The 27,252-nt window shown below is 30.2% G+C and overlaps 2 protein-coding genes across 2 annotated transcripts; both read left to right on the top strand.

The window, feature by feature from the left end:
- Window positions 1–277: 277 nt before the first annotated feature.
- On the top strand, window positions 278–14,637 carry LOC113386155 (POU domain, class 6, transcription factor 2-like). The gene is made up of 13 exons (XM_026623954.1): window positions 278–948; window positions 8,293–8,464; window positions 8,508–8,625; window positions 8,746–8,883; window positions 8,979–9,128; window positions 9,242–9,776; window positions 9,883–10,058; window positions 10,144–10,290; window positions 11,480–11,660; window positions 12,069–12,125; window positions 12,969–13,052; window positions 13,950–14,086; window positions 14,403–14,637. Exons 1-13 carry the CDS (start codon window positions 278–280, stop codon window positions 14,525–14,527), a joined length of 2,691 nt encoding a protein of 896 aa, XP_026479739.1. The 3' UTR covers window positions 14,528–14,637.
- A 5,956-nt stretch (window positions 14,638–20,593) lies between these two features.
- Window positions 20,594–26,089, top strand: LOC113386154 (protein SMG5-like). Its single transcript, XM_026623953.1, is given in 7 exon segments — window positions 20,594–20,780; window positions 20,953–22,300; window positions 22,342–23,091; window positions 23,094–23,345; window positions 23,422–23,481; window positions 23,657–23,861; window positions 25,689–26,089. Coding segments are annotated over 7 exon segments (3,099 nt in total). The 5' UTR covers window positions 20,594–20,697.
- The last annotated feature ends 1,163 nt before the right edge of the window (window positions 26,090–27,252 follow it).

Raw genomic sequence — 27,252 nt, 5'->3', positions numbered from 1 at the left:
AGCTAACCGAAGAGGAAATTTCGCAAGAACAGAGTAAGGACGTTGAAATGCAAACTATATTGAACGGCAACACCTCTATTAATCTTCAAAAATTGACATTAGGGGGGTATCCAGTTTATTGCAACAGGCAAGATAATTGTGTGAAGCCCTACTTCCACAAAGTCTTCGCAGAATTGCTTTTGACATTGTACATGGAAATGCACACCCAAGCATAAGGATTACTTCAAGGGAGTTGCGAAGAAGGTATGTGTGGCCTGGGATTGGTAAAGACGTCACCATGTGGGCACGTCAATGCATTCCTTGCCAAAAATCCAAAATTCATAAACATATTCACCTCACTCCTATCCATATTCCTATTCCTGAAAACAGATTTTCGCATATTCACATTGACATAATCAAATTGCCTAATATTAATGGATATCCTTATTGCCTAACAATTATCGACAGATTTACAAGGTGGCCAGAAGCTGTTCCTCTAAAGGACATTTCTGCAGACACGATTGTCCAAGCCCTATTTTCAAACTGGATATCAAGATTTGGTACACCATGTGTGATAACATCCGACCAAGGATGCCAGTTTGAATCAGCTATATTCAAATCATTAATGAATGCAATAGGTGCTAAGAAAATACGGACAACGGCATATCACCCTCAGTCCAATGGCCTAGTTGAACGCTGGCATAGAACTCTGAAAGCAGCTTTAATGTGCTCTCCTGAGCCTTGGATCGAAGTATTACCTGTAGTCTTACTAGGTTTACGTTCTTCATACAAAGAAGACCTTAAAGCATCTCCTGCTGAGATGGTTTATGGAACCACATTAAGACTACCAGGCGAATTTTTCACAACTAAAGAACTGTCATCCGATCCACAAGCATTTCTGGACTACCACAGAAGAATAATGCGGGATATTAAACCTACAGCCACAGCTCATCATAATAAAGCCAATATGTTTGTGCTTAAGGACATAAATACATGCACTCATGTATTTGTAAGATCAGATCATATCAGAAAACCACTTGAGCCTCCATATAGTGGACCATATGAAATTATAGAAAGAATTTCAGACAAAGTGTTCAAAATTTCTATGGATGGTACTGATAAGAACATATCGGTTGACAGACTAAAACCAGCATACACAGTTAAAATAGATAACAGTCAACCAAGCTCATCTCAAGAATTTAAATCACATAACTTGGAGTTATCGATTGACCCTCCAAAAAAGATGAAGCCTAAAAAAGTCTCCTTCAAATTTTAATAATCAAATTCATTTATTTTTACCGGATACCTCTTTTTCTTTTGAAGGGGAGTTATATGGCGGAATGAACACCATATGAAGTTGAAGGACGTCAATTGATGACAATGGCGGAATGAACACCATATGACAGATGTCAGTTGAATAACGTCAATTGATGACAAAACTAAATTATATTGGGCTACGTTGATTCGGATCTGGCATCAAGCAAGCTATAACGATCTGATTGTTTTTATACGATCGAATATTTTTGTCGCGCTTTTTAAAACGATCGAAAATATTGTATCGAGTTTTTTGCCAACGAGCGTTTTCTCGTGAACGAAATTTAGATTTGATTTAATGTAATATCAACATCTTTATCAATTGAGACATTAATAAACAGTCATTATCGAGTTGAAATAAAATTATTGCGATTTCATTCAAGAATTAATTAATTAATAATATATGGCCCACCAGCGCCATAGATATACTCCCAAATGTATCATCATATAGCATTTGGTAGAATTTATCCCACATCATTTCGATTTCAACAATCATATGCTTACTAAATAAGTATACAAATAAATTGACTATGATGAATTAAAGATTATTTAAGTTTCTCTATTAATTGAATTATTTATATATATATATATATATATATATATAATATATAAATATACCGTTTACCGTTACTGTATAACTGAATTATATAATTTCATCCGCCAAACATCTACTGCATCTTATATTATTTTAATTTTTGGTACATCTCAGCCGCTTTTCGGCAATAATAATGTAGACATTACATTTTTCTTATTCTTAATATTGTAGAGATTCTTAAATGAATTGTCATTTCCGGCAGATGTAAGAATATTTTCAATGTCAAACAATGGCATGTCGTTTTTTGCAATTTTTTTCATTTATTTCTACAATATTACTATATTTTTATAACCATTCACATTCTAAAAAATTCTCTTAAACTACTGAAATAAGTATCAAAATCTGAATAACCGATTTTCAAACCGGTTTTTCAAAAAAAAGTAGAATTAAAAACGGTTTTTAGTAGAAATTTTTGTGTTTAGTGTACCCAATTGCATAAAACAATTATTATCACTAAAGTAGTTAATAAGTTCAGGCAAAAACTACTTACTATCACTCGAAAATTCCTGTTATTCAGATTTGAATTTCAAAAGCGAATTTGATCGAAACCGGTTTGTTGAACCGGTTCGACCTATAAAGTTCTATTCAAAAACCGGTTTACTAAAATGTCGGTTTTTATAAACGCAAGTATGCAGTATGTAGTATAAACAAAATATATAATTATTTAAATTTAAATAAAAATTTAAATATATTAATAAAATGGCATATTGTGAATTATACTCGCTGGGTGTGTAAGCATTATTTTGTTTTTTCAATTTCTTACTCTCATTTAATTTATTGATAGCCGTCGAATACTAAAGAGTGTAAAAAATGTAATTAAGAAAATTGACAATTTAATTAAACAAACTTAATAATACGAATTATTTCAATTATGTTTCTTTAATTCGAATTAAAATAGAAATTCAGTTTGTGAAGCTTTGTGCTTAAATTCTATTTATCAATTATTGTATAGATCGTGTATTGGCAATTAATCAGAGTCACTGCAAAGTAATGAAGTGCCGCAATGTTTTATTCTTATTTTCTCGCTTTTTTAATTACTAATTAATAATAATTACAAATCGCCCGCCCGATATTAATTTATTATAATATCGCGTTGCATAATTTTTTATGACTTTTTTTCCCGTCGCCTTTATTAATAATGGCTTGGGTGATTTTTTTCAGTTTTTTGTCTTTGTGATAAATTGCGAATTATATTTTTGCGGGAATATTGATAAATCTACTACGGCACTGTGGGGTCTGATTTCTAAATATCATTAAGAACTTGAGATTTACGTTAATTAATAATTAAGTAATAGGTGAATTTATTATTATTTATGATCTATTGCGAGTTTATGATTTGGGGTTGCGGTGTTTTGATTCAAATTTTAAAAGTAATTTGTAAGTTCTAACTTTTATGCTAACATGGTATCAACTTGTTACTTTCCAATTGTTACTACAAAAATCGGGTACTGTTTTGTTAAATGGCAATGGATAGCCAGTTTATTCAACTCATCAAGATACCTTTAATTTTTTTTTATTATTATTATTATCAATTATATGATTTGAATATCTTGGAATGTAATAAGAATCTGTAAAAATACAGTAGGATTTTAACAAGATTGCAATAAGTACCAAACAAAATATTCTTATCAAGGATCTTATCAGAACTCAGCTAGAACGTAAAGAGAATTCATAAGAATTCAATAAGAATTTTATAAAAAAATAATAAGAAGAAAACAATTAGAATGCAAATAGGAGTCTTATAAGATACCAATATTTTAAAAATGCCAACATATTATAATATATAAAAAGCAATAAGAATTTAACAAGATTTTAAGAATCTTGTGAGAATCTAATAAAAATCTTTAAAACTTCAATAATAGTCTCAAGAATCCGATAAAGATCTGTGACAATGAAATGAGAATCCTATTGGCAACTCATAATAATTAGTTTTGTAAGAATCTAAGATTCTATATATATAAAAAGTTAGGAATCATTAGGACCATAAGAGTCTTAAAATAATTTTTCTATTCTTGTGAGACTCCGTTGAGGAATGAGGGTCAAATCATATAAGAACAAGGGATCTACCCTTAAATCTTATAAGAATCTAATCCAGATTTCAATAGAAATCTAATTTCAATGGAAATCTATTCAGAGTTCAATAGGAATCTATTGGTAGTCCAACCTTATAAAATCCTGATTAGAATAAGAGTCCGGTAGGATAAGAATCTGCAAACAATCCAATAAGATAATGAGAGTTCAATAGACAGTGAGATTCTTAAAAGGGATCTTATAAGAATCTGTTCCAATATGAATCCAATTGTAGATCTTGAGGAATCTAACGGTTATCTTATAAGAATCTCAAGACTCTTAAAAATAAGAATCTGAAAAAGAATTCCCTAGTCCTTGACGAATTTCTTCTAAAACTTTGGAATCGAAGCAACAACAAGAAAACGTGATCAAAAGATTAAAAAATCGGCTCACATACACAAACACATAATTTTTAATAATATTATTGTTATTGATTTTTGATTGATTGATCATTATTGTTATTGATTGAATATCTGTTTCGAAAGCAACAAAACTGTATTTGATTTAAATTACCTTTTTTATTTATTCTCATTTTGATCACAAACTTAAGTTGTACATTTAATTATTATTTTAAATTATAACTAGTTTGTTATATGGAATTATTCCAAATAAATCTGCTTAGAATCAAGTTAGATTTAAATCAGGTTCAAGCTAGAATCTAAATAGCATCTATTTAGAATATACTTAGAATTGAAATATAAACCCTAAAACTCCAATACCTAAATACATCAAACACTCCATAAATAATTTCAGTTTTCACACACCACGCGCTATTTATATTTATAGTTAAATGTTACAGGTAAGCAAATATACATTTCATAATTTATTTTGACAAATACATTTAAACCCTCAAAAAAATTATTTTTATTTATTTCCACTGCAGATTACATAATATTTGTATAAACATCAGTAATAAAACCATATTACTTCATTTACCTGTAGGCACACGAATTCCACAAATGCACGTTTGAACGTCAGTAATCGAAAAAATCGCAAAAAATGGAAAAAATCACAAAATACGTTTCGATTCATTAAGCACGTAAGAGGGAAATAGAACTGAATCAGGGTGGGTTGGGAACGAACGGGGTTATAAAAATTTAAATATCGCGCGTATGTAAAAATATTATTAATTCGTATTACATAAAATATCAGGAATTGCAAAAATAGTGCAATACGACATTCTGCGGTATACGCGTGGTGGTGGGTACAAATTGCAATTTGCGGATTTTTTGTCGATGTTGTAGATTTATCGATCGACGGAATTTATTTTGTTAATTTGATATTCATATGTCGATGGTTATATTTTAGTTAGTGTCAGGAATCTTTGGATCGAATCCTGTCATTGACCTAGAATTTAAGAAAAAATATATATAGTTAATTTAAAATTTATAGTAGGAATAGAGTAGGAATAGAAATTCCATAATTGTAGTTGTATCGGGAGTTGTAATACTCGCTGAGATTAACTCTTTCCATTCGGATGCCGACGCTCCAGCGGCAAAATTCTTATAAATCTCGGAATTCGCGAGTGGAAAGGTTTAAAAAAAGGATGAAGAAACAAAACAAAACGGAAAGAAGATAGGAGTTAAATAGAATTAGAACTTTGAAATGAAAGAGCAAGAATTGAAGAGAGAGAGAATGAAGAAGTCAAATTGAAGAAAGTAATTCAAAGAAATTGAAGAAGATATAGAATGGGATATATGTCTAGATTGAATATGATATAAAATAATATAGAATCTGAATAAATAAAATGTTGTAGATGCCTGAGGCCAAATATAATTATAAAAAAATATGTTTGTTATGGGATATTGCTTTACTATATTTCTTTTGTATTTTGGATGTACGGTATGTACATCCGTCATCCAAGACCCCGGCTAGATAAATTTACCACCACATTAACCAGATTGTAAAAATGTTCATTAATATCTGTCAGTTTTTAAAATCTCTGAGAATGGTTAAAAGATTTTGTATTTTTCAAAGTTTTGTTTTCAAGTATTACATTGTTTCACTTGTTGTACTTGTTGAGTATTATTATTGCACTATATTTTTACATCTATCCTAAAAGTGAAACAAGTAATATTTTGGACTATTTACAGTGATTTTGAAATTGGCAGAATTTAATTTAGAATAAATTTTATGTTTAACCTGGTCCTGGTATTGTTCTCCTTTCTTCTCTTGGGCAAATACGTTCGGGTAATCTTTGAAGCGGCTTTTGTACTTGTCTAAATGTGTTCATATTTCATCTTGTCATGATGTCTGCGTCTCCCTGGATCAACTAATTTGGAACAGACTTCGAAGCATTTAAAATATCTTTTAATGATTCATTCAGACATCTTTGCATTTTTCGGATGCTAATTATGAAACTGATCTCCTTAGTTGTAAGCATTGTCTTGTATTGATAATGTGTAAAAAAATCAATAATGTACTGATATCGTTTAAGCACATTTTAAATTATTGTTAATTATATCATTATATGCTTAAATGTCATAAATTTTACAAATATTAGCAATAATGTTTTGCATCCATTTTTTGCATTAGGTTCAACTTAGTATTCATTTTTATTATAGAAAATACAGAAACTTCATTATAAATCTAAAAAGATTTTTATACAACTATTGTTTAGATATTTGTATTAACTAAAAACATTACAGAATTAAATGTTCTAAAAATATATTCTCCAAAATATAGTTCTACTTTGAAAACACCAATGATTATCTTCCAAATGGTATAATGTTTTTATACATCCATATTCCTTTCATTCGATCAGGCGCACATCACTAGTTAACAAAATATTTGTAAAAAAGCGAAAAAAACTTTTTTTTCGCAATTCACAAAAATAAACACACACACACACATATATATATATATATATATATATATATATATATATATACATAAGGGGGAGTTTCGTAGAGAGGCCCCATCAAAAAAATATATATCCATTAAAATCGGCAGAGTTTGAAATAAAATCGCGTTCGGTAGGCATTATTTGCAGAAATAAAAATGTAATGATTTCATTAAAACGGCAGCAATATACATACATACACCCGCATCGGATAAGGGTTGGAAAACATAGGCAACTTTGAGGGAATAAGAGTAATAAAAAATAATTTTGTGTATGAAAAACTTTGGATTTGTTGTTCTTTATTTGTTCAACTTGGAATATTCAATATATCAATATGTAACAGATTTTTGTTAAAAAAATATAAATAGATAGTTATAAGCGAAAATGTGTCATTTATTACGTGGTTGTAGTTGACAAAAACTAAAGATCCAATTTTTGGGACAAAATAGTTATGTTATGTTACCCATTTATTTTGATAAACAATCGCTCGGTTGGTGTCAAAAATTAATGTTTTTGCTGAATGATAGGACGTTTTATACAATATTAACTTCTAACCTCCAAATGGCACTAATGTAAAATAACAGTGTTAGTGAAGTCAAACTGAAGTTATATACTGGAGTTTACGCCCTTTTGGATTTTTTTCATTTTGATGCGTTTTTTTCATAACAATTTCTAATTGCTTATTATTTACTAATAGAAACTTTGTATTTACCTCTTTTAGAATAGTATATTCATATACCAGAGTATTTTATCCCATGTGATTCCTGAGTTAATGTGGCCCAGGCCTAATTCTGCAGGGATATGTTTCGGTCGCCTATCATATACCAATCTCTGCGAATATCACACACAAAACTCTTTCATTGTTAATGATACATTTCAGTTCATTTTTGTGCCTGGCCTCGCTTTTTTTCTACATTTTATGCCGTATGAAATATTTTTTCGCGAAATTAAATCTGCTATAGATACCTGTTTTATTCCTATTTTTGCAATCTTTTGTCCTTTGGGCGTTGTATATTTTTAAAATTGCCATTGGTGATTTTCATTCGCATTTTTCAAATGGCGTGATCTTTTTTCATTAAATATACAATCCTGTAATATTACAGAAATGTGATGTTTTATTTGCTCCGTGCAAATATTATTTTGGGTAATTGTTGATTATTTGGTAAAGCAAACTTTGCATTAGTAAGCTTTACGTTTGCTGCACTAATATTTACAATCAAATTATGAGATTTAAATTGAAATTTTTCTGAAATATGGTTGGTAGATATTTCGTATATAATGAATACCTATATAAATTAATAATTATCTGTTAATATTTATAACGTTATTTTTTATAAATTTTTTCTAACTTTTATTATTTTTTGCATAATCATATATTTTTTAAATGCACTCAAAAAATTTATTTTTGCAATTGAATTGCAAAAAATTGACTTTATAAATATGATTTAAACATTGTTTTCAATATACTCAAATATGTTCTTTATAATTAAAGGAAAGCGACCGTTCAAGCGAAAATTCCAGCCAAAGTCCTGATCCAGTCTCAAATGCCAACGCCATCAATTCTCTCCTTACTGGACCCACTTCCTCTATCTACCAGAGATCATCATTGCCGACACGGCAGAAATCTCCAACAACGCTGCAAGAAGAGAATAATCATTTTTCCAGTGAAAAACGTCTTAACAATAACACAAGCCCAATAATTGGTAGGAGAGTCCTTTGAATCAGTTAAATTTAGGAGGATTGGATGCCAAGAGCCTTGGATTACCAACCAGAGATTTGGTTAATAATAATGCAAGTTTAGTTGGTCATCATCTAAATGGAACTGGTATGTAGCTTCTGCAATTTTTGGTTCAGTTTACTTTTTTACATGATTTATTAGCCTTGGTATAAACCTAAGATACTATAAACGTTTGTACTTTAGAACATTTTTCTTATTTATTTATAGTTGCAAGCATGCTCGGTTTACAAAATCTTCCACCGTTGGGAGCACCATCTCCAGTCACGAGTCAAATATCATCTCGCCTTTCATGTACTCCAGCATTAGGAGCTCCTTTGAATTTGAGTGTTGGTGGTCAACCACAAGGTAATTCTTTCGAATTTAGAACATCAATAAGTTAATATTTTAAACTAAATGTTTAGTTATAATATCATTCTAAATAAATACTATAAAATCTGTAGGGTTATTCCGAGGATTAACCAGCTCACCTTCGCCAGTGAGCATGAACGTCCAAGGAGCAGTTCCAGCCCCCATGCCTCAACTTATCTTGGCTAGTGGTCAAATGGTACAAGGAATACAGGGTGCACAACTATTAATACCCACATCACAAGGTATAATAAATAATACCGTGCGAAAAATTATATACAATTGTACATCAAATATTATTGGAACAACTAAGCGATTACATTTGCAATGAATAATGTTTTATTATAAAAATTTTCAGGTCTAGCAACTCAAACAATCCTCACTATACCAGTGTCCCATGTCAATACAAATGACCAAATGGTAAATCTAGCCCTCTCCTCCGGTCAAGTTATAACAGCTTCTTTAGCAGAACTCCAAGCAATGGCTGAATCTACCAGGCAGATGCAACAGCCTTCTTCAGATGAGCAACTTGTTCGCGTGCGACAACTTCTTGACGCTTTTCGCAAGCAGCAGCAAATCAGGGAACGAATGGATAGAGAAGTCAAAACTTCCAGGAATGATCATGTTGAAAGTATGGCGATTGATCAACATACTAAATCGACAATTGAACAACAACATGAAAAGTTGATGGAGCAACAAATGGAACAGCATCAACAGAAGATGCTGATTGAGCAGCATCAACAAAAATTGATGATAGAACAACATCAGCAAAAGCTTATGATGGAGCAGCATCAACAGAAGTTGATGGAACAAAGATTGTTGGAAGCAGGTGAAAGAGAAAGGAGTAGAAGTGAAAAGACTGTTCGGCAGCATATGAGCATGGCGTCTCACAGGTGATAAAAAATAATGTATAAATTATATACGCAACATATTAGTGAGGAGAAGAATTTCGTAAATCATGTTCCACATTTGCTTATAATAGCTGAATATCAATTTCAGGTTTCCTCCAATGTCTTCTGAAAATGTTCAAAACGGTCTCTCTACATCTAATACAACATTATCGCCTACAATACCACGGCTAAATGGAGAATTAACAATAACACCAGCAAACACCAATAATAGCTCATCCCTTGTCAGTTCATTAGGTAGCACAGGCATGAATTCTAGTGGAATAGGTAAATGACAAAACTCAACTTCTTAAGTGAAAAATTTAATGGTTTTCTAACAATATTACTACAAATAACATATGTTTTTTTATAGGCTCGAACTTGTCAGCAAATTTATTAGGTGGACTACCAAGCATTCTTCAACAATCACAAGACCACCTCATGAGTTTGAAAAGGTCGCCAATGTCCACGCACAGCGAGCAGGACGATGAAAATGATCTCTTGATGGAAGATTGTGGAAGTAAGCAAAATATGCATTTTAGATAGAAAAATAATTTTTGTAGCATATTTTTAACGTCTACCATTTAGAGTAGAAAAAGAAGTGTGCAGATCACAATTTCATTTTTAATACTGATACTTAATACTAATACCATTATAGTCATTTTTAATAACATATATGTTTGTTCCATTAAAATTAACTTTCTAGACGAATTTAATTTTCCCAAAAAATCGATTTTCTAAATTTGCTTTTTGAAAATGTTACTTATTGTGTAGCCGGTCAATTTAGGCCTAGAGGGTGAATGTTACAATAATAATAATTTCAATTTCACGGGTCGATTGTGATTTTGTCTGTTTCAAAACTGTTGCAAAATTATCCTGAATATCCTTTTTCTCTTTTCTTGGTCCTTTAACTTTACCTGTTTTTTTATCTTTATCTGGTACTTTACCTTTACCTAGTGCTTTATCTTTACTCGGTCCTTTATCTTTACTTGGTCCTTTATATATTTAACAGGTACTTTACCTTTAAATTACCTATACCTGGTTTTTAATTTTACCTGATCTTTTTTCTTTACCAGATCCTTTACCTTTACCTGTTCCTTGACCCACACTTGGTCGTTTACCTTTATCTGGTCCTTTACCTTTATCTATTCCCTGACACACACCTGGTCCTTTACTTTTACCTATTTATTTCACCTGTTCCTTTACCTATATCTGGTTCTTAATTTTACCTGGTCCTTTACCTTTACCTGTTTCTTTACTTATACCTGGTTCTTTTCCTTCACCAGGTCATTTACCTTTTCTTTGTCCTTTCATTTACCTTTACGTGATCCCTCCTATATCTTTACCTGGTCCTTTTATTTATCTTTATCTGTTCCTTTCCTTCACTTTACCTGTTCCTTATTTCATCTTTTCCTGGTCCTTACTTCACCTTCCCCTGGTCTTTCTTCACATTCCCCTGGTCCTTTCTTCACATTCCCCTGGTCCTTTCTTCACCTTTCCCTGGTCCTTTTCTTTACCTTCCCCTGGTCCTTTTCTTTACCTTCCCCTGGTCCTTTTCTTGATTTTTTCCTTCATCTTTACCGGGTTGTTTACCTGTACCTGGTCCTTACCTTTACCTGGTCCTTACCTTTGATAGGACCAGTGGTCTTTATTTGGCTTTTTTTAATGTCCAATCCAGAAACTATATTAAATATTACTATTTACCACAGATCAACCAACAATAAACCAAACAAACTGCAACACTGTGGATGGAATAAATCTAGATGAGATAAAAGAATTTGCTAAAGCCTTCAAATTAAGAAGGCTCTCTTTAGGTTTAACGCAAACCCAAGTCGGCCAAGCCCTTTCGGTCACAGAAGGCCCGGCTTATAGTCAGAGCGCCATTTGCAGGTATGTCTCTTTTGTAAATAGATAATTTTAATAAGCAATATTCTTGTGATGTTAATTTTGTGGAATTGTTTGCAGAATATTATAATACATACATATTAAAAATATAATTAGAGCTTGTTCAGCTCGATTTGATGAAGTACTACCATTCATTTAACTTTTATTTTCGATAAGGGCACAAATTTTAGCCATTGTTTTAAAATAATATTAGCTTCAACATCATTACTAAAATATCACAACTCATATTTTCCTAACGTATGGTTTCTACAGCTCATAATAATGAATATATCATTTTGTATCATATTGTTTGTCTAATTTGTCTTTTAATATTTTAATATAATTTGATCATCTAGTTTCAAAAATGAACAAGTTTTGGAATTTAAAATTAAAATCATTTTGTTGCGTTTGCAGTGCCCTGGCCGCACAGATGTTTTGCGCTGCTCAACTATCGACACAACATCAAAATATGTAAATATCAATTCAAAATAATTTATCTATATATTCATATACATTTCTATACACATGAAATCTTTAAAAAATATATTAATAAAACTATATAGTTGTAAATTAAAAGTGCCCGATTAATACATTGATTTTCACAAATAGTAACAATTTTGTAGTAAAAGGGTTATAAAAAGAAAGTCTCTGTTAAGTCTTCTTTATATACTTGAAAGAGTTTGTTTGCACAATTATGACTATATAGTTTTATATTTATTTTTTGTAAGCATTTCTTTAATTTTTTCTTCATTTCTAAAAATACTCATTATTTGTGTGTGGCCAGGGCATTGGCATCTAAAATGATTATGAATGATCATGTCTTAAAAACTAACTTATCACCTAAAATGTGTCTTTTGCTTTCCAATAGAAGCCTCAAATATGTCAATGTCCTGAGCTAAGCGCAAATCATTTAATTTATGTTATATTTTAATACTAAATATATAATATTAATCCTATAATTAATTTATTTGTATTTAAAAAAAAAAGTATGTCACATCCAATAAGCACAGCAACTCGATTTAGAAGTCTCCAACAATAAAATTTTAAAGTTATTTTATTTCAACGCCCTTTGGCTTCTAATTTTGCAGTTGCATTTTTTATAACAATTCTTAAATTTATTTCTATCAATTTTGAATGCATTGTTAATAATGGATGTTCTAAACTGTTCTATTAAATTTGTAACCAATTCAATTACTTTTTTTCTGGAAAGCATGTACTATCCAATTTTAGATCTACTGCATGATTATTTATCTATTTTATTGTTTGACATATTTCATTGAGTTTATTTATAGCATTTAAATTTGTGTTATGCAGGTTTGAAAAACTGGACATTACACCGAAAAGCGCCCAAAAAATTAAACCTGTTCTTGAGCGATGGATGAAAGAAGCTGAAGAAAGGTACTTGGATTTTTCAATTAATATGAAGTTTTACTTCATTAGATAATGATTGTCTAAACTTAAAGGATAACATCATAAAATTTTTGTTAATTTTTTTTTGGGGTGGAAAGAAAAGAAATAAGGGAGTCTCCATTATTCACGTGAGGTTTTTAAGAGATGGGAAGGGTGGTTTTTTACCAAGTCCGTTACCTTTACCTGTTCCTTGGCCTATATCTGGTTCTTTACCTTTACCTGGTCGTTTCCATTAGTTCACTTAGTCTTTTCTACCTTTACCTGCTCCTTTCCTTTACCTTCACATATTTCTTTCCTTTACCATTACCTGGCCCTTTCCTTTACCTTTACCTGGTCCTTTACCTTTTGTGGTCCTTTACCATTACCTGGTCCTCTACCTTTTGTGGTCCTTTACCATTACCTATTTCTTTACATTTACCTGTTCCTTTGCTTTTACCTTTACCGTTACATAGTCCTTTACCTTTACCTAGGCAAATTTTACAAAACATCGCAAAATATCACATGGGGGGAGGGGTATAATAAGATATCACGTGTATTTAATTTTTGCCCGAATATTTTTCAAAAATGTACAATTTTTTCTCGTAACTAAAATAAACATGATGTTTGGTGGGGGATGGGGGTAATTTTGAATATCACCACGAATCACCAGGGGGGTCCAAAAATCTTTAATAAATCGATCACGTGATTAATGGATGCTTCCTAAAACTTTGATATTTGTTTTTGGACTCTAGGGTATGAATTTCATGAGATTTTTGAAAGGCCCTAAAGCGGCAAACAGTAGTTATCTATCCAGCAGCAAATTATATTATATTAATTTAAATATTGTAAATTTATGGCAAATGTTTTATGTTCATGTATTACGGATGCATATGTCACGTTGTCTAGGTACAAAAGTGGACAGAACCATTTGACCGACTTCATAGGCGTGGAGCCATCCAAGAAACGAAAAAGGAGGACATCATTTACGCCTCAGGCTTTGGAGTTACTAAATGCCCATTTTGAGAGAAATACACATCCTTCAGGTAAGATAGTTTTTTACTCCAATTTATTCTAAAAATACTTCTTCCTTCGAATAATTATACAACTAGTCATAATGCATCGGGTTGGTACTAACATATTTGTAACTACTAATGGCCAGACGAGTCTACCATTTGAAAGGAATTATTTTCCATTATTAACCAGAAGGAGAAGTTTGAGAGAATATTCAGTAGCTTTTTATTGGTGGCGGACCCTATGTTTTCCAGAATTCTGTTTTCATTCCTTGGTCAACATTTTGTAAGCCACTTTCATTTAGTTTAATTAAATTTATAATTTTAATCGATTATCAATTATCCTCAGGTACTGAAATAACAGGGTTGGCCCATCAGTTGGGCTACGAGCGCGAGGTCATCCGCATCTGGTTCTGCAATAAGCGCCAAGCATTGAAGAACACAGTGCGCATGATGTCCAAGAGCATGGTGTAATGTAAAAATTTACATTAGCTGTTCGTGATAAACACTAAAAGTTATATTAAAAATTAATGGAAGAAGACGATTGACTTCTATTCTATTCAGTTACACGAAGAAAATCATCACAAGACACAAAGTGCGCAGTGTATGAATTGCTTCGACTATAATAATCAATACGCACTGTGAAGTTGATTTAGTGGTCAAACTATTCTGTTTAAAAACTTAACATTTAATTGATTATCATAGAATCAATTATATGCAAAAGCTATCAAATAGGTAAGTTTGCACAGTGAACGAACTGGAAATTAATCTAGCTAATAAACTTATTTGTTAATGATAAGTAACAAAATTATGAAACAAAAGAGGTACACTAATTAAAAGTGTAAATTATTTAAATACTTTTAGTTTGAATTAATAAGCGATTGCTTTAAGATATCGCAAGCTATATGTTAGGAATGGAGATTTTGTCTTTCAAATGGCCATATGAATAGAACGATCCAGTGATAACAGTTTACATAATTATAGATTTATGAAATTAATCTCAAAGAATATGAAATATGATAGATATTTTACCTGGTATTTGAATACATTTGTTTATTTAAAATTTAAAACAAAATTATGGACCGATTCTGCCGCATAACAGACCAACGTTGTGGCAAGGCTACCTTATGAAGAACTTTTTATACTAAATATTGACAAAAGCCGTGTGGTTGCTGTGCAGTCAGGCAGGTTTTTCTCAAGTTGTCAGATAGAAAATCTAACCTAGAAACCGCACAAATGTCAAAAAACGATGTTAGATAACAGGGTCTTTCTGACCCAGCTTCGTCGAAAACACGATGTGAGATAACAGGGTTTTTCTGACCCAGCTTTATAACGTACGAGTAACATTGCATTTTATATGTAAAACGCCTGAATGCACAGCAAATACATGACATTTTGACAGTATTTAATATAATTCTGTAGCATAATGTATGCAAGTTGGAGCACACAACATGGCCTCGCCATAACATTGGTCTGTTATGAGGCAGAATCGGCCCATAACATTATTAAAAGTTGTTTAAAATACCTAAGAGAATCATATAAGTAGTTGTGCATGGTGTCTTACTTCTCAAGAGAGTTTGCACACAATTTTTAAATAATGCAATATTATTCATGGTCATTTTATTATAATCATAGATAATTGATTCTATTTGAGATTTTTATTTATGCGTTGATCAAAGTTCACAGCCCTATTGTGATAATTAATTGAATATTTGAATAATTTTAATTTATTCTTCCTGCATCATTATTATATTTCTTAAAAGGCCTATTTGTTATCAAACTGTGGATTTGATAAGCCAAAATAAAATATGGCAGTATGTATACGTTTAGCATGTATCGCATTATACACGAGTATACTAAAATAACTTTGCTATTAAACTTTAGAGTTAGATAGGCCTCAATAAAAATATATATAAAATATTCATGAAATTATTGTTGTATACCTCTATATATTACCAGAAACTTGGTTTAAAAAACGTATATATAGACCAATAAACTCCGTGTGATGTGTTTTGTAATGTATATAAATTATTAAGATATAGAAATCAAATATATTTAAGTGATGTATTTATAATCATGATGACAAAATCAACATGCAATCAATTCGGACTTATATAGACAAAAAAAGATATTTTTGGCAATGTATCCAAATTTGTACATTTCGAAGTTAGGGACAAATGAAATTAAAATTTATTAAAGTGAAAATAATTGTATAAAGTAATTGTATCGCCAAACATTATTTGCGTTAATTTATTAATCATCTCGTGTAATAATGGTCTTTATTCCATAATAGTTGTGCGAAGGCCAAAATTATTTTTAATGCTTAAAATTGCCATGTGTATGTATAGTTGCCATTGCGGAATGGTAACCTATAACAAATACTTATTTAATTATTTGGATTTATTTTTAGTTGAGTATTAAAATCATATATATTTAATATTTCATAGAAGCATGTGCTAGGTTTAGAAATAATGTTTACCAAAAAAGAAACTGACATAATTACTAACAGAATCCTTTATAATATTTTGGTATTTTATCTTAAAACAAGGCATCCATATTTTTGATCAAGGAAAAAGAAACTAGTTTTGCATACATGGACTTATTGATACAGCTCATATACACTAGTGTTCTGCCGTTTTGTATTTTATTATCTAAAATACTTTACTTTTCTTAATGTTGTTAATAAATTAATGATGAATTTATTTATAGCATTTACGATGATTCATGTCATTAAATGCATCATCATCAAAATGCATCCGAAAGAATCATAGGGAATGCAATACTGGTGTACCGAAATACCGGTATAATGGTATACCAAAATACTGGTATAACGGTATACCAAAATACTGGTATACCGCTCGAATTTTCGGCGGCATTAATACCGGTATTTACCTAAAAAATACCGGTTTTTTGGAACAAATTTATTTTCAACTTCCATTTAAAGTTTTTTGGTCTTACTCATACAATTGATTTTGGTAAAAAGTACTCCATATACTAGATATTAATGATGAGTTGATTGAATTGGATATAATTTTGATAAATTATTATTAAAGTAATGAACATATTGTTTTTCCATTGTTTAGTTGTACATATTTGTGGTTGTATACAACATTCAGTAATTTTGATAGTTTATTGTGGTTGTATATATAATTTTTTATATTTGTACAAATAATTTTCAATTTTGTTTACATTTGTTCAAGATAATAAAAATACCGGTATCACCGGTTTTAAAATAGAAACTACCGAAATACCGGTATTAAATTTTTTTATTGGTATAGCATTCCCTAGTAAGCATAATAACACATAAATTATAACTTCTGTCAGTTTTGTTTTCAAATTAGTTAATTATCAGGTATTGTAAAAATTCAAATCAGGTTTCCGCTCAATCTGGTCGTTAAAATTTCTATAATTTGTTAACGTAAATAAAAATCCAGTTGTACTATTTGTGGATGAAACTATAACAATTTAATATTTAATTTGAAATTTTATTAACCCTTTCGCTACAGCAGTGTTTTTTTGCAGTAGTGACTCTGCTGTACAGTACAACAAGCCGCACTATAACTCTATTAAACAGGAAATATAGACTAACAAATTAGATTTCTCACTAATTTAATTCAGAGGGATAAATTTTGAAACAAAGTTTGACAAACTGTATTATGTCTCTAGACAAAACTCATAATAATTAAATTATCTAATTTGATTAACAAACTAAATTTAAACCTAGCACGTTGTCACAATCACGATCAAGTTGATTTTTAATATCGGTTATAAACATTTCTGTGTATGTGGCACATACATAAAAATATTTATTTATAGCATTATCGTTTTTTGTATAATGACATGTTTTTATAACACGCATAAATAAGTATGTGATACAGCAGCATACATATATAAAATAAATTATATAAATAATATTGAAATAAATTATAAATAGTCACTGGACATTGAAATACATATATAAAATGATATAGTATGTACGTAGTATAAACCCTATTCCTCAAAAATCTAAACATGAACATATACAAACTGTAGACAAACATAAAGTTTAATTCGATAAAGCGACATAATTATAGCACACATATGGAGTCAAAAATACAAATTTCTCACTTATTTTTCAATTGTTCAGACATAAATCATATTATTCATTTAAAAATTTAAATTTTTACCTTGCCTCACCATCTAAATCACTATTTTGAATATTTGCTCTATCTAGAATTTACATGAAACAGAAAGTTTATTTTTTGCTTTTCTGCCACTTGGCTTCAAATTTTTAGTTTAGATCCTGGAAAAAGCTTTTGCAGGTAAAATCTATTTAATTCAGAATCTATATTTTATCGTGTATTAAATTTAATAATTAACTTAAAGTATATTTTTGTCGCTTTATCATATATTTAAAATATTACGTTTCAAATATAATTTTAATTGATAATTCCTAATACATTTTTCATTAATTTGTTAAATTTAATTTTGGAAACTGCAAATTTTAATAACTGCCATTTAAATGATCGGATTATACAGATTGAATGTTTCCTGCGGCACAGTAACAATACAATTTTCATTAAGTTTTAACTAGCTTAATTAAATAAATAAACACAATATAAACAAAATTCGTCGAATATACTTATATATGTATTAAATAGTAAGAATTCATGAATTATTTGTTCATTTTATGGTATAATATGACATTTTTTGAACATCATGTTATTTATTTCATTATTGTCACTTCATGATTTTTTTTAGTTAAAATAAACATAAGTTTATTTGAATGCAATATAATATTAATGCATTTTTTGCATCAGTGATGAGTTATTATTAGATATAATTTATTTCTGTACAAAGGCCGAAAATTTAATTATAAATCAAATACAAATATGCAAGTTTGTTTTATTAATATTAATATTTACTTCAAAGCTCTAGCATCTTTGCTGCATTAATGATAGTAACATTTTAACTTCCCGAAGTATAAGTTTATGTTTTCATCAAAAAATTCGATTTGCTAATTTTGTGTTTATTTTTTTTTTTTTGACAGTAGATACCATAGTCTTGTAGATCATACTAAAATATTACGGCCCTATGACAACTCGTTTAACTTTAAAAATTTGTCAAAGTTTGCACAAATTAGTATTGTTTTTTCGGCGTTTATAAAAATTAGAACTTTCATCGGCTTTTGCTCAAAAACGCTTGAACCTATTTCAAAAATTTAAAAGCCATTCGATGTATCTCAATGAGGATTATCGTTTCTCAGTTTTGTGCGACAATCGGCCTAGCCGTTTCTTTGTAATTTGGAAAAAAGTGTCAAACATTTCGTCCACATTTAATCTCATACTACCAAATTGATTTAAAAAAAATAAATACTGTTCGAAAATTATTAGTTGGGAGTAATAAACTGATTAATTTTACGTGAAATCTACCGAACCTTTTTCTTGTATCTCAAGGGGGGCGTCCATTAATCACGTGAGAGAGTTTTTAAGGATTTTTAGACACCCCTCCCCCTTGGTGATATTTGGTGATATTCAAAATTACCCCACCTCCCCCACCAAACATCACGTGTATTTTTAATTACGTGAAAAAACTGTAAAATTTTTGATTTTTTTTTTTTTGAAATGTTTGAACTTTGAATGAAAACCCCCCCCCTCCCCCTAAAAACCTCACGTGATTAATGGACGCCCCCTAATTAACTGTTGAAAAAAATTTAAACCGATTTTTATGGAACATTTTTAGCTATATATATCATGGTCTTATAGTACTTACTGAAATATTACCACCAATTTTGAAAATTCGTAAGTTTGAGAAAATGAGTAGTTTTTTTTAACGTGTTTGAAATTAAAATTAGACGATTTACATGGTATAACGATAGAGTACTTGGTCTTAATGAAAATACTAAACCGTTAAAATTCTACGTAAACTTTTTCAATTATAAAAATTATTCATTTTTAAAAATTTGCTCAGCCGCCTAACGCCCTCTATAGTGCGGGGCTTCAACTAACACGGGCAAATTTGGTCGAAAAACGTGGCAACGAAATATGACCTGAGAGAGCGATCTGTATACTCTTCTTTTAGCTATAAGTAAGATATAAATGGGTTTAATTTCATATATCAGTATGTACATGAACCAAAATTATATGATATGCAAACCTTTTTAGTAGAAGTTGTACACCCTGCTACGACTAGTAGCGACTCTAACGTCGCAATTTGCAATTATTTCGAAGACTCCAAAATATCCGGCCATCTATTTCCTTATATATGGCACATATTTTTTTTATATGTATCAAGAAAATTTCTTGAATATAATTTACTTAAACCTCAAAAATACAGTTCTTTAATATTTTAATTCGTTCTTTTTCAACACAGTCATTAAAATTGACAGTCAAAATTTAGTATTGCCAGACTTACACCTAACTTGAGGCTATACTAATTTGTGGTGTGTGGGTCTGGCAATACTAAATTTTATCTGTCAATTTTAATGACTGCGTTGAAAAAGAACGATTTAAAATATTAGAGAAGTATATTTTTGGACTTTTGTAAAGGGTTGTGATGATTCCATTTATGAAACGTAAATTAAACATCATCTTTGAAATATGTTTATACAACGCAGAAGTAATTAAAAAGTTTGTGTTAATAAAACCTTGACGTGATGGTTTGAAATGAAGAGAGCATCTTCTGTTCCTTCTTCGGAGGGGCAAGTTTTAATTGCCCCTCGGAATGATGACGGAAAGAAAATCTTTAGGTAATAATTTGTTATTATTGCAATATACTTGTAAAATACTTCATAATCATAAAGTCATTTTGTGAGTGTAGATCATTTATTTTGTTACATTTCAAAGGCAAACGGGTTACAATTCTCATTGTCGTTATAAATAATATAGCTATTTTTATTATTATTGTATTATTTCCTACAGGGCTGTTAGTGAAGTTGCACGCCGTCTAGATATATCTCGTTCTAATGTAACTTCGATAACAGAATTATTTGATCTCCACATCGAAGTACAGCGAATAAAGTTACGTGATGGCTGTGAAAAACTTCTCTTTGCAGAACCTTTGCTGTTTGGTCGTAAAGCACAAGAACTCTTGTGGAGAAAAACATTTTATGATGTAATAAATACAGCCAAGAAATTATTAACTAAATATGCTTTTAATGAAAAAGACACCGATAAATTAATTTTGCATAACCATATTGATGCAGGAATTGGTTATTATAATTATTTTTTATACAGATTACAGAGTGAATTTGATTTAGATTTGAATGGTATTATAGATTTTCCATTGAAACAGATTGTTGACTGCACACAACTTTCTAGTGAAGTAAAAAGATGGGCATATATATGTGCACATTCCTGTTTGATATCGATGGGTGATTTGAATCGTTATAAATTGGAGATAGATAATGTTTGGGGATTAATGAATGCTGAAAGATACTATAAACAAGCTATTTATTTGGATTCACGAATAGGAATGCCTTTTAATCAATTAGGCACTTTAAGTGGGTCTGTTAACTATCACCTAGATGCTGTTTATTTTTACATACAATGCTTGCTATCTCCTCAGCCATTCGATGGGGCTGAAAACAACTTAAAATTGATATTTGAGAAAAATCAATCATATGTCAATAACTTTAAAGGCAAAGTTGATGATGATTATGCAGAACATATCAAAATATGCATATCCAGATTTTTATACTTATTTGAAATTTGGATATTCAATAAAACCCATGATGATATTAATGATTTGTGTCACTCTGCAATCAATGATTTAAAGGAATGCATTTTATACTTGGAACCACCATCTGAAACGTATGAAGATTTGGTTGACGGATATACATATTTACAAAAACAAAATGCTAGAAGACATCCTGAATGTTTAGATGGAGATATCATTTTCAAAATTTCAGTTATCTGCATTATGTGTGTACAAAAATTACAAGATATCAGTTCTAGTCATGTTTCTTTAGTCAAAGCATTTACATTAGCAATTTTGTTAGAGCTAATCAATTTTGTAAATGATAATGTTGAAGAATTTATATATGTGGAAATAGAGAAACTCAAAAATGAATTTAGAAATGAGTTCAAAAATGAACCAGTTGAAGAAAATACTATTACAGCAGATAGCAATGTACTAGTTACAAAAGAAAATAAAGAATTAGACATGGAGAAACCAATAGAGAAAAAAGTTGATTCCCCTATTAAAAGAAATAATAGAAGACGCAGGCGAAGATATTATTCAGATACATCTACTGATGATCATTCTAGTTCTGAATTTGATTCTGATAGCTCTGCTGAAATTCTTCTGAGGTATCAGAAAATGATGTAGAAAATGAAAATAATATATCATCCAATGAATATGACTCAGATAACGATATTATTATAGAAGACATTGAAGAGCTAAGTCCATCCTTAGACATAGAAACTTCTGTTAAAGAACTTATGAATAGAAAACCTTCAAAAAATGGATTTTCTCTCAATGGAGATATTTTTGATAATGGAATTAAAAATAGTAAACAAGAAGAGTGTTCAGAGGCTGATTTAGAATTTGAAATAGTAAATGGATCCTTGCAGGAAAATAAGGCACATGATAGTAATGATGATAATGCTGATTCTAAAATAAGCTTAGAAGATCATGATTCTGGAGTTAAACCTTCTACAGATCCTCTTCGTTTTCACAAATTCAATAGACGCAAACATCGTTTGCAACCAGATGAAATAATAATGTTCTCTGAAAAAGAACAAGTTTTGAATAGTATCAAGATATTGTGCGATTGGCTGCGCGGTGATGTTGATTTAATAAAGTCATGTGCTAAAAGCAGTCCAACTTTTATTCAACGTCTTGTACATTTACTAAATTCTTTGAACATAGATATATTTTCAAAATATTATCGGGAAAGGTTTGGAAAAATTTTAAATGTAAATGAAACTAAATTTGAAGTAGAAATGTTGCGTGAAACAAATGAATTTGTGCCATTACCAGAAGACCATGAGTTACGAGGTTTGCATATACTTGAAAACAGTCACTTTGTCTTGGATTGGGACTATCATAAAAAATTAATAAAGTAATGTGTTCCACAGAGGAATGCATATACCGTATTTTGAAACTAATCAATTTTGGTTTCTTTTTGGCTAAAATCAAATACACCAATGTAAAATTTAATAGCAAAAATAGATACTTTATGGTAAGGAAAGAATATAAGAACACGAAAAAAATTAAACAAAAATATTGTAAATTATCTAGAAAACGATTCAAAAAGGCTACACGAAACAGAATGCATTCTAAAAAACATTTTGAAGAACTTAATTTTCAAGTGAGCTAATATTAATATTTTTATATATGCATTAATACTAACTGTACATAATGCTTAATATTATTCTTATTTTTAGGACAGTGAAGAATCTGAAGAATTAATCAAACATATGGGAAAGTTGTGGTTGAAATCTCAGGTTATATGCTTATTAGAAAATTATAATAATGTAGTACTTGTTTCTCAAATTTTTATATTCACATAAGAAAAATGTTTGAGGACAAAAAAAATTATTTAATTTAGTAATATCGTAGTTGTATTACATGTACTTTAAGCTTGTTCAAACAAAGTTAAGATTATCTTATCATTTTTAGGTGAAAGATTTAGAAATTAACCCACCTATTCCAAAGAAACCACCAGTTCCTAAAGTTAGGAAAAATACAAAGCCACCAAAAAATAGTAAAAATAAAGCCATCACTCCATATATTGTGATTGATTCAAAATGCCTGACTCAGCATTCTCATAAAGTTAGACAGATTGTAATGAGCAAGCTGAGCATTGTGATTATACCTAAAATTGGTGAGTAAAATTTGAATCATTGTCATCACTATTGATTTCAAAACTTTGAAAGCCATTTGATGTATCTCGATGAGGACTAGTGTTTATCAATTTTGCGCGACGATCAGCCAAGCTGTTTTTTTGTAAATAGCAGAAAAGTGAAAAATTTTTCGTCCACGTTTTAGCTCGCAGTTCTGAATCGATTTTGGATAATCAAAATCTGTTCGAAAGATATTGGTTGCGAATCGACCTGATTCATTTTTGGTAAAAATCGGCCGGGCCGTTTTCTTGTAATAAAGCGTTAAAAAAATTTTTTTTGACGATTTTTGATTTTTTTTTTTTTTGACGGTAGGTATTATAGTCTTCTAGATCATACCAAAATATTGCAGCCCTACAACTCGTTTAGTTTTAAAAATTCTTGAAAGTTTACAGAAATTAGTATCGTTTTTTTGGCGTTTGACAAAATGAGACCTTTCACCGACATTTTCTCAAAAACGCCTGGACCGATTTCAGCAATTTAAAATATTGTATTTGATGTATTTCGATGAGGACTATTGTCAGTTTTGTGCGACGATATGCCAAGCCCTTTTCTTTGTAATTTGGCAAAAAGTGTTAAACTGTCCGGCCGCATTTAATTATATATGTTCATACTACCGAATCGATTTAAAACTAGCTGTAAGTGGAATTCTGTCTTAAGGCAATTAGGGCATCGTGCCTTAAGGCAAATTGCTGGAACTTCCCGTACCAAAAATTATTATTTTTTTAAAAATGATTAACATTTTTGAAAAAAAATTACTTCGAAAAAATAAGATTTTTGAGAAACTATAAATTTGACAAAAAAATTACTTTGGTTTGAAAAAAAAAATTGAAAAAAATATTTTTATTTTGACATATGTTGGAAGATCTGAACTTTTTTCAAAGCAATCGTACTGCTTTAACTGCATAGAGATAAATATAAAGCGCGTAAGCGCCGCGTCGCTGCCTAACGGGTAAACATTGGTACGGAACCCACAAAAATGTAAACAAAATTTATACTTATTGTTAAAATCTCTATAAAATATCTGATAATTTGATGCGCATATGTCTAATGATCATTTTTGACCGTCAAATGGCATTTTTTTTTACTTTTTTTGTTATATCTCCGAAACCGCTAGACCTGCGCTTATGAAAATTTGATCAATTATTCATCTTGTCAATACAAGTAAAATGTTTTTTGAAATATTAAAATCGGACGCTTCGTTCTCATAAAAACTGAGTTACCGTTTTTGGCACTTTTTGCCCCATATCTTCGTAACGGCTAGACCTACCTCCGCCAAAAACTAATCAGCACGTCTCCTTATCAATACGGATCGAATGTTTTTTAAATTATTCAAATTGCTTCATTCGTGTTCCCGAAATCGTCGACGAAAATTTGTATCCGCACACACATACATACCGCACACACACATACATCCATTTTTTTTCTAAGGTATGCCAAAATATTCAGATACCTCTGAAACGTAAAGATATATAAAAATTTTCATTTTCGATTTTTTTGCGATTACTATAACTGACCCTACGGGAAGTTAAAAATCAAAAACTGTTCGAAAGATATTGGTTGGGAATGATACTGATTAGTTTTAGGTGAAAATGAACCGAGCCGTTTTCTTGTAATTAACTGTTTAAAAAAAATTTAAGCTGATATTCATGGAACTTTTTTTGGTGATATATATTATGGTCTTACTGAAATTAAGGAATCAGGAATCAGGAAGTTCACGTACACCTCAAGGCAAAATACCAATACCAAATAGTTTCATAATATTATTTAGTACTTACAAAACTTCCTTTTCAACGTTAATTATTTTTTAGTTATGAACTCACTTGACATGCTAAAATTTGAATCCAATCCTGCGCGAGACTCTATTCGCTGGCTTGAGGGGCAACTTTTGAAGGGCAACCGCCACTTGCGTGGTCAAAGAAATAAAGAACAACTTCCTCTTCACAGGATAACTATTCCTAAAAAGATGGAAAAAGATACCCAAGACTATTTGCAGATGTTGGAGCTTTGTAATTATCTAGCAACCCATGGTGAAGAGGGCACTGACTGCAACGGTTACTCTGTCACATTCCTTACAGGGCCAGATTTGTCTGATTTTAGCAGCAGGGATTTTAGTTTAACAGGTCTTGCTAAATCGGCTAATATTAATGTTGAAAAAATTGCTGTATTTTATGCCAAATGTAGACATATATTGGCAGAAATACCTAGATGATTGCAGCACCAAGTGTTACTACTTTATTCATTTGTTAAGCATTATATGTTAAAGTTTGTTTGATATTCAATCTGGGGATTCTAGGAACTGCTTAATTGCCATGTTTGCACTTGTTGGATGCCTTTGGTAATAGTGAAGCCAAAAAATTGTCATAGACATGAAAATTAATTAAAAGAAAAGGAATATGAAATACCAATGGTTTATTTCTATATGAATTATTTGTATCATTTTCTGTTAACTGTGAATTCTGTGACATCTAAGATGTTAAAAGTTAATATCATTAAAGGATTTTTTGTGATGTTTAGAATTTATGAAACGAAGAAAATATATTATATCTATATTATTTACTTGGCTTATTTTTAAATTTATTCACATTTTCATTATTCATGAATTGTTTGTGCTCACAAATAGCACCAGTGATTTAATAAAAAAATATTTTTTCTCGAAGAATATTAATGGAGTTTTTGAAAAAAACATAATTCTTTGTGTGAATAATTATAACAACTTAACAACTATCCTTTTGTCAGTAATATTTAAAGCAAGGTTTTTCAATACAATATCATTACATAATTGTTTAAATAAATAATGCAATTATGACACTAATAACTGCAATAATAAAAAATAATATCAAGAAAAATTGTATTGACATATTAAAACAATTTTTCTTATTATTAAATTTAATGCTAGATCAAAAGCTTTTTTTCTACACTTTATTAAAATTATTTCTAAGGTTAATTGTGGTTTCATATTTACATGAGATAGAATTTCATTCTGGACTTTCATTCATACCTAACAATAAATCTATAATTAAAATTAACCTATAATGTTAAATTCGCATTGGTTTACTTACAATTAGAAGTATATACTTACAATTAAGTAGATATAAAATGAACATGACTCGTTAAGGTACATTTTTAGATGAGTATTATGCAAATAGAAAAAATCATGTTCATAAAACAGATACACTAAAAAACAACTAACAAGTGAAACGGACCAGTTTGAACCAGAACGATATTATAGTGGTTCAGAGTCCAGACAAAAGTGAATCAGAACTACGTTATAGTGGTTCAGAGACCAGACAAAAGTGAATCAGAACCACGTTATAGTGTTTTACGTGGCCACGTGATGAGTTAGAAAATGAAAAATCGGATTTTTTCGAGAAG

This window comes from Ctenocephalides felis, unplaced genomic scaffold, assembly GCF_003426905.1.
Source record: "Ctenocephalides felis isolate EL2017-DRISC unplaced genomic scaffold, ASM342690v1 CF-g0.4_SCAFFOLD_03571, whole genome shotgun sequence".
Classification (NCBI taxonomy): domain Eukaryota; kingdom Metazoa; phylum Arthropoda; class Insecta; order Siphonaptera; family Pulicidae; genus Ctenocephalides; species Ctenocephalides felis.
The sequence above is the reverse complement of the archived record's forward strand: the minus strand, read 5'-3'. Positions and strand labels throughout refer to the sequence as shown.

What these genes read in the sequence shown, in the direction of transcription:
- LOC113386155 (XM_026623954.1), top strand. Translation starts at nt 278, where the DNA reads ATGTGGGCACGTCAATGCATTCCTTGCCAAAAATCCAAAATTCATAAA. An exon ending in CATCATAATAAAGCCAATAT is followed by an intron (nt 949 to 8,292) that starts GTTTGTGCTTAA and finishes TTATAATTAAAG; the next exon opens with GAAAGCGACCGTTCAAGCGA. An exon ending in ATTAATACCCACATCACAAG is followed by an intron (nt 9,129 to 9,241) that starts GTATAATAAATA and finishes AAAAATTTTCAG; the next exon opens with GTCTAGCAACTCAAACAATC.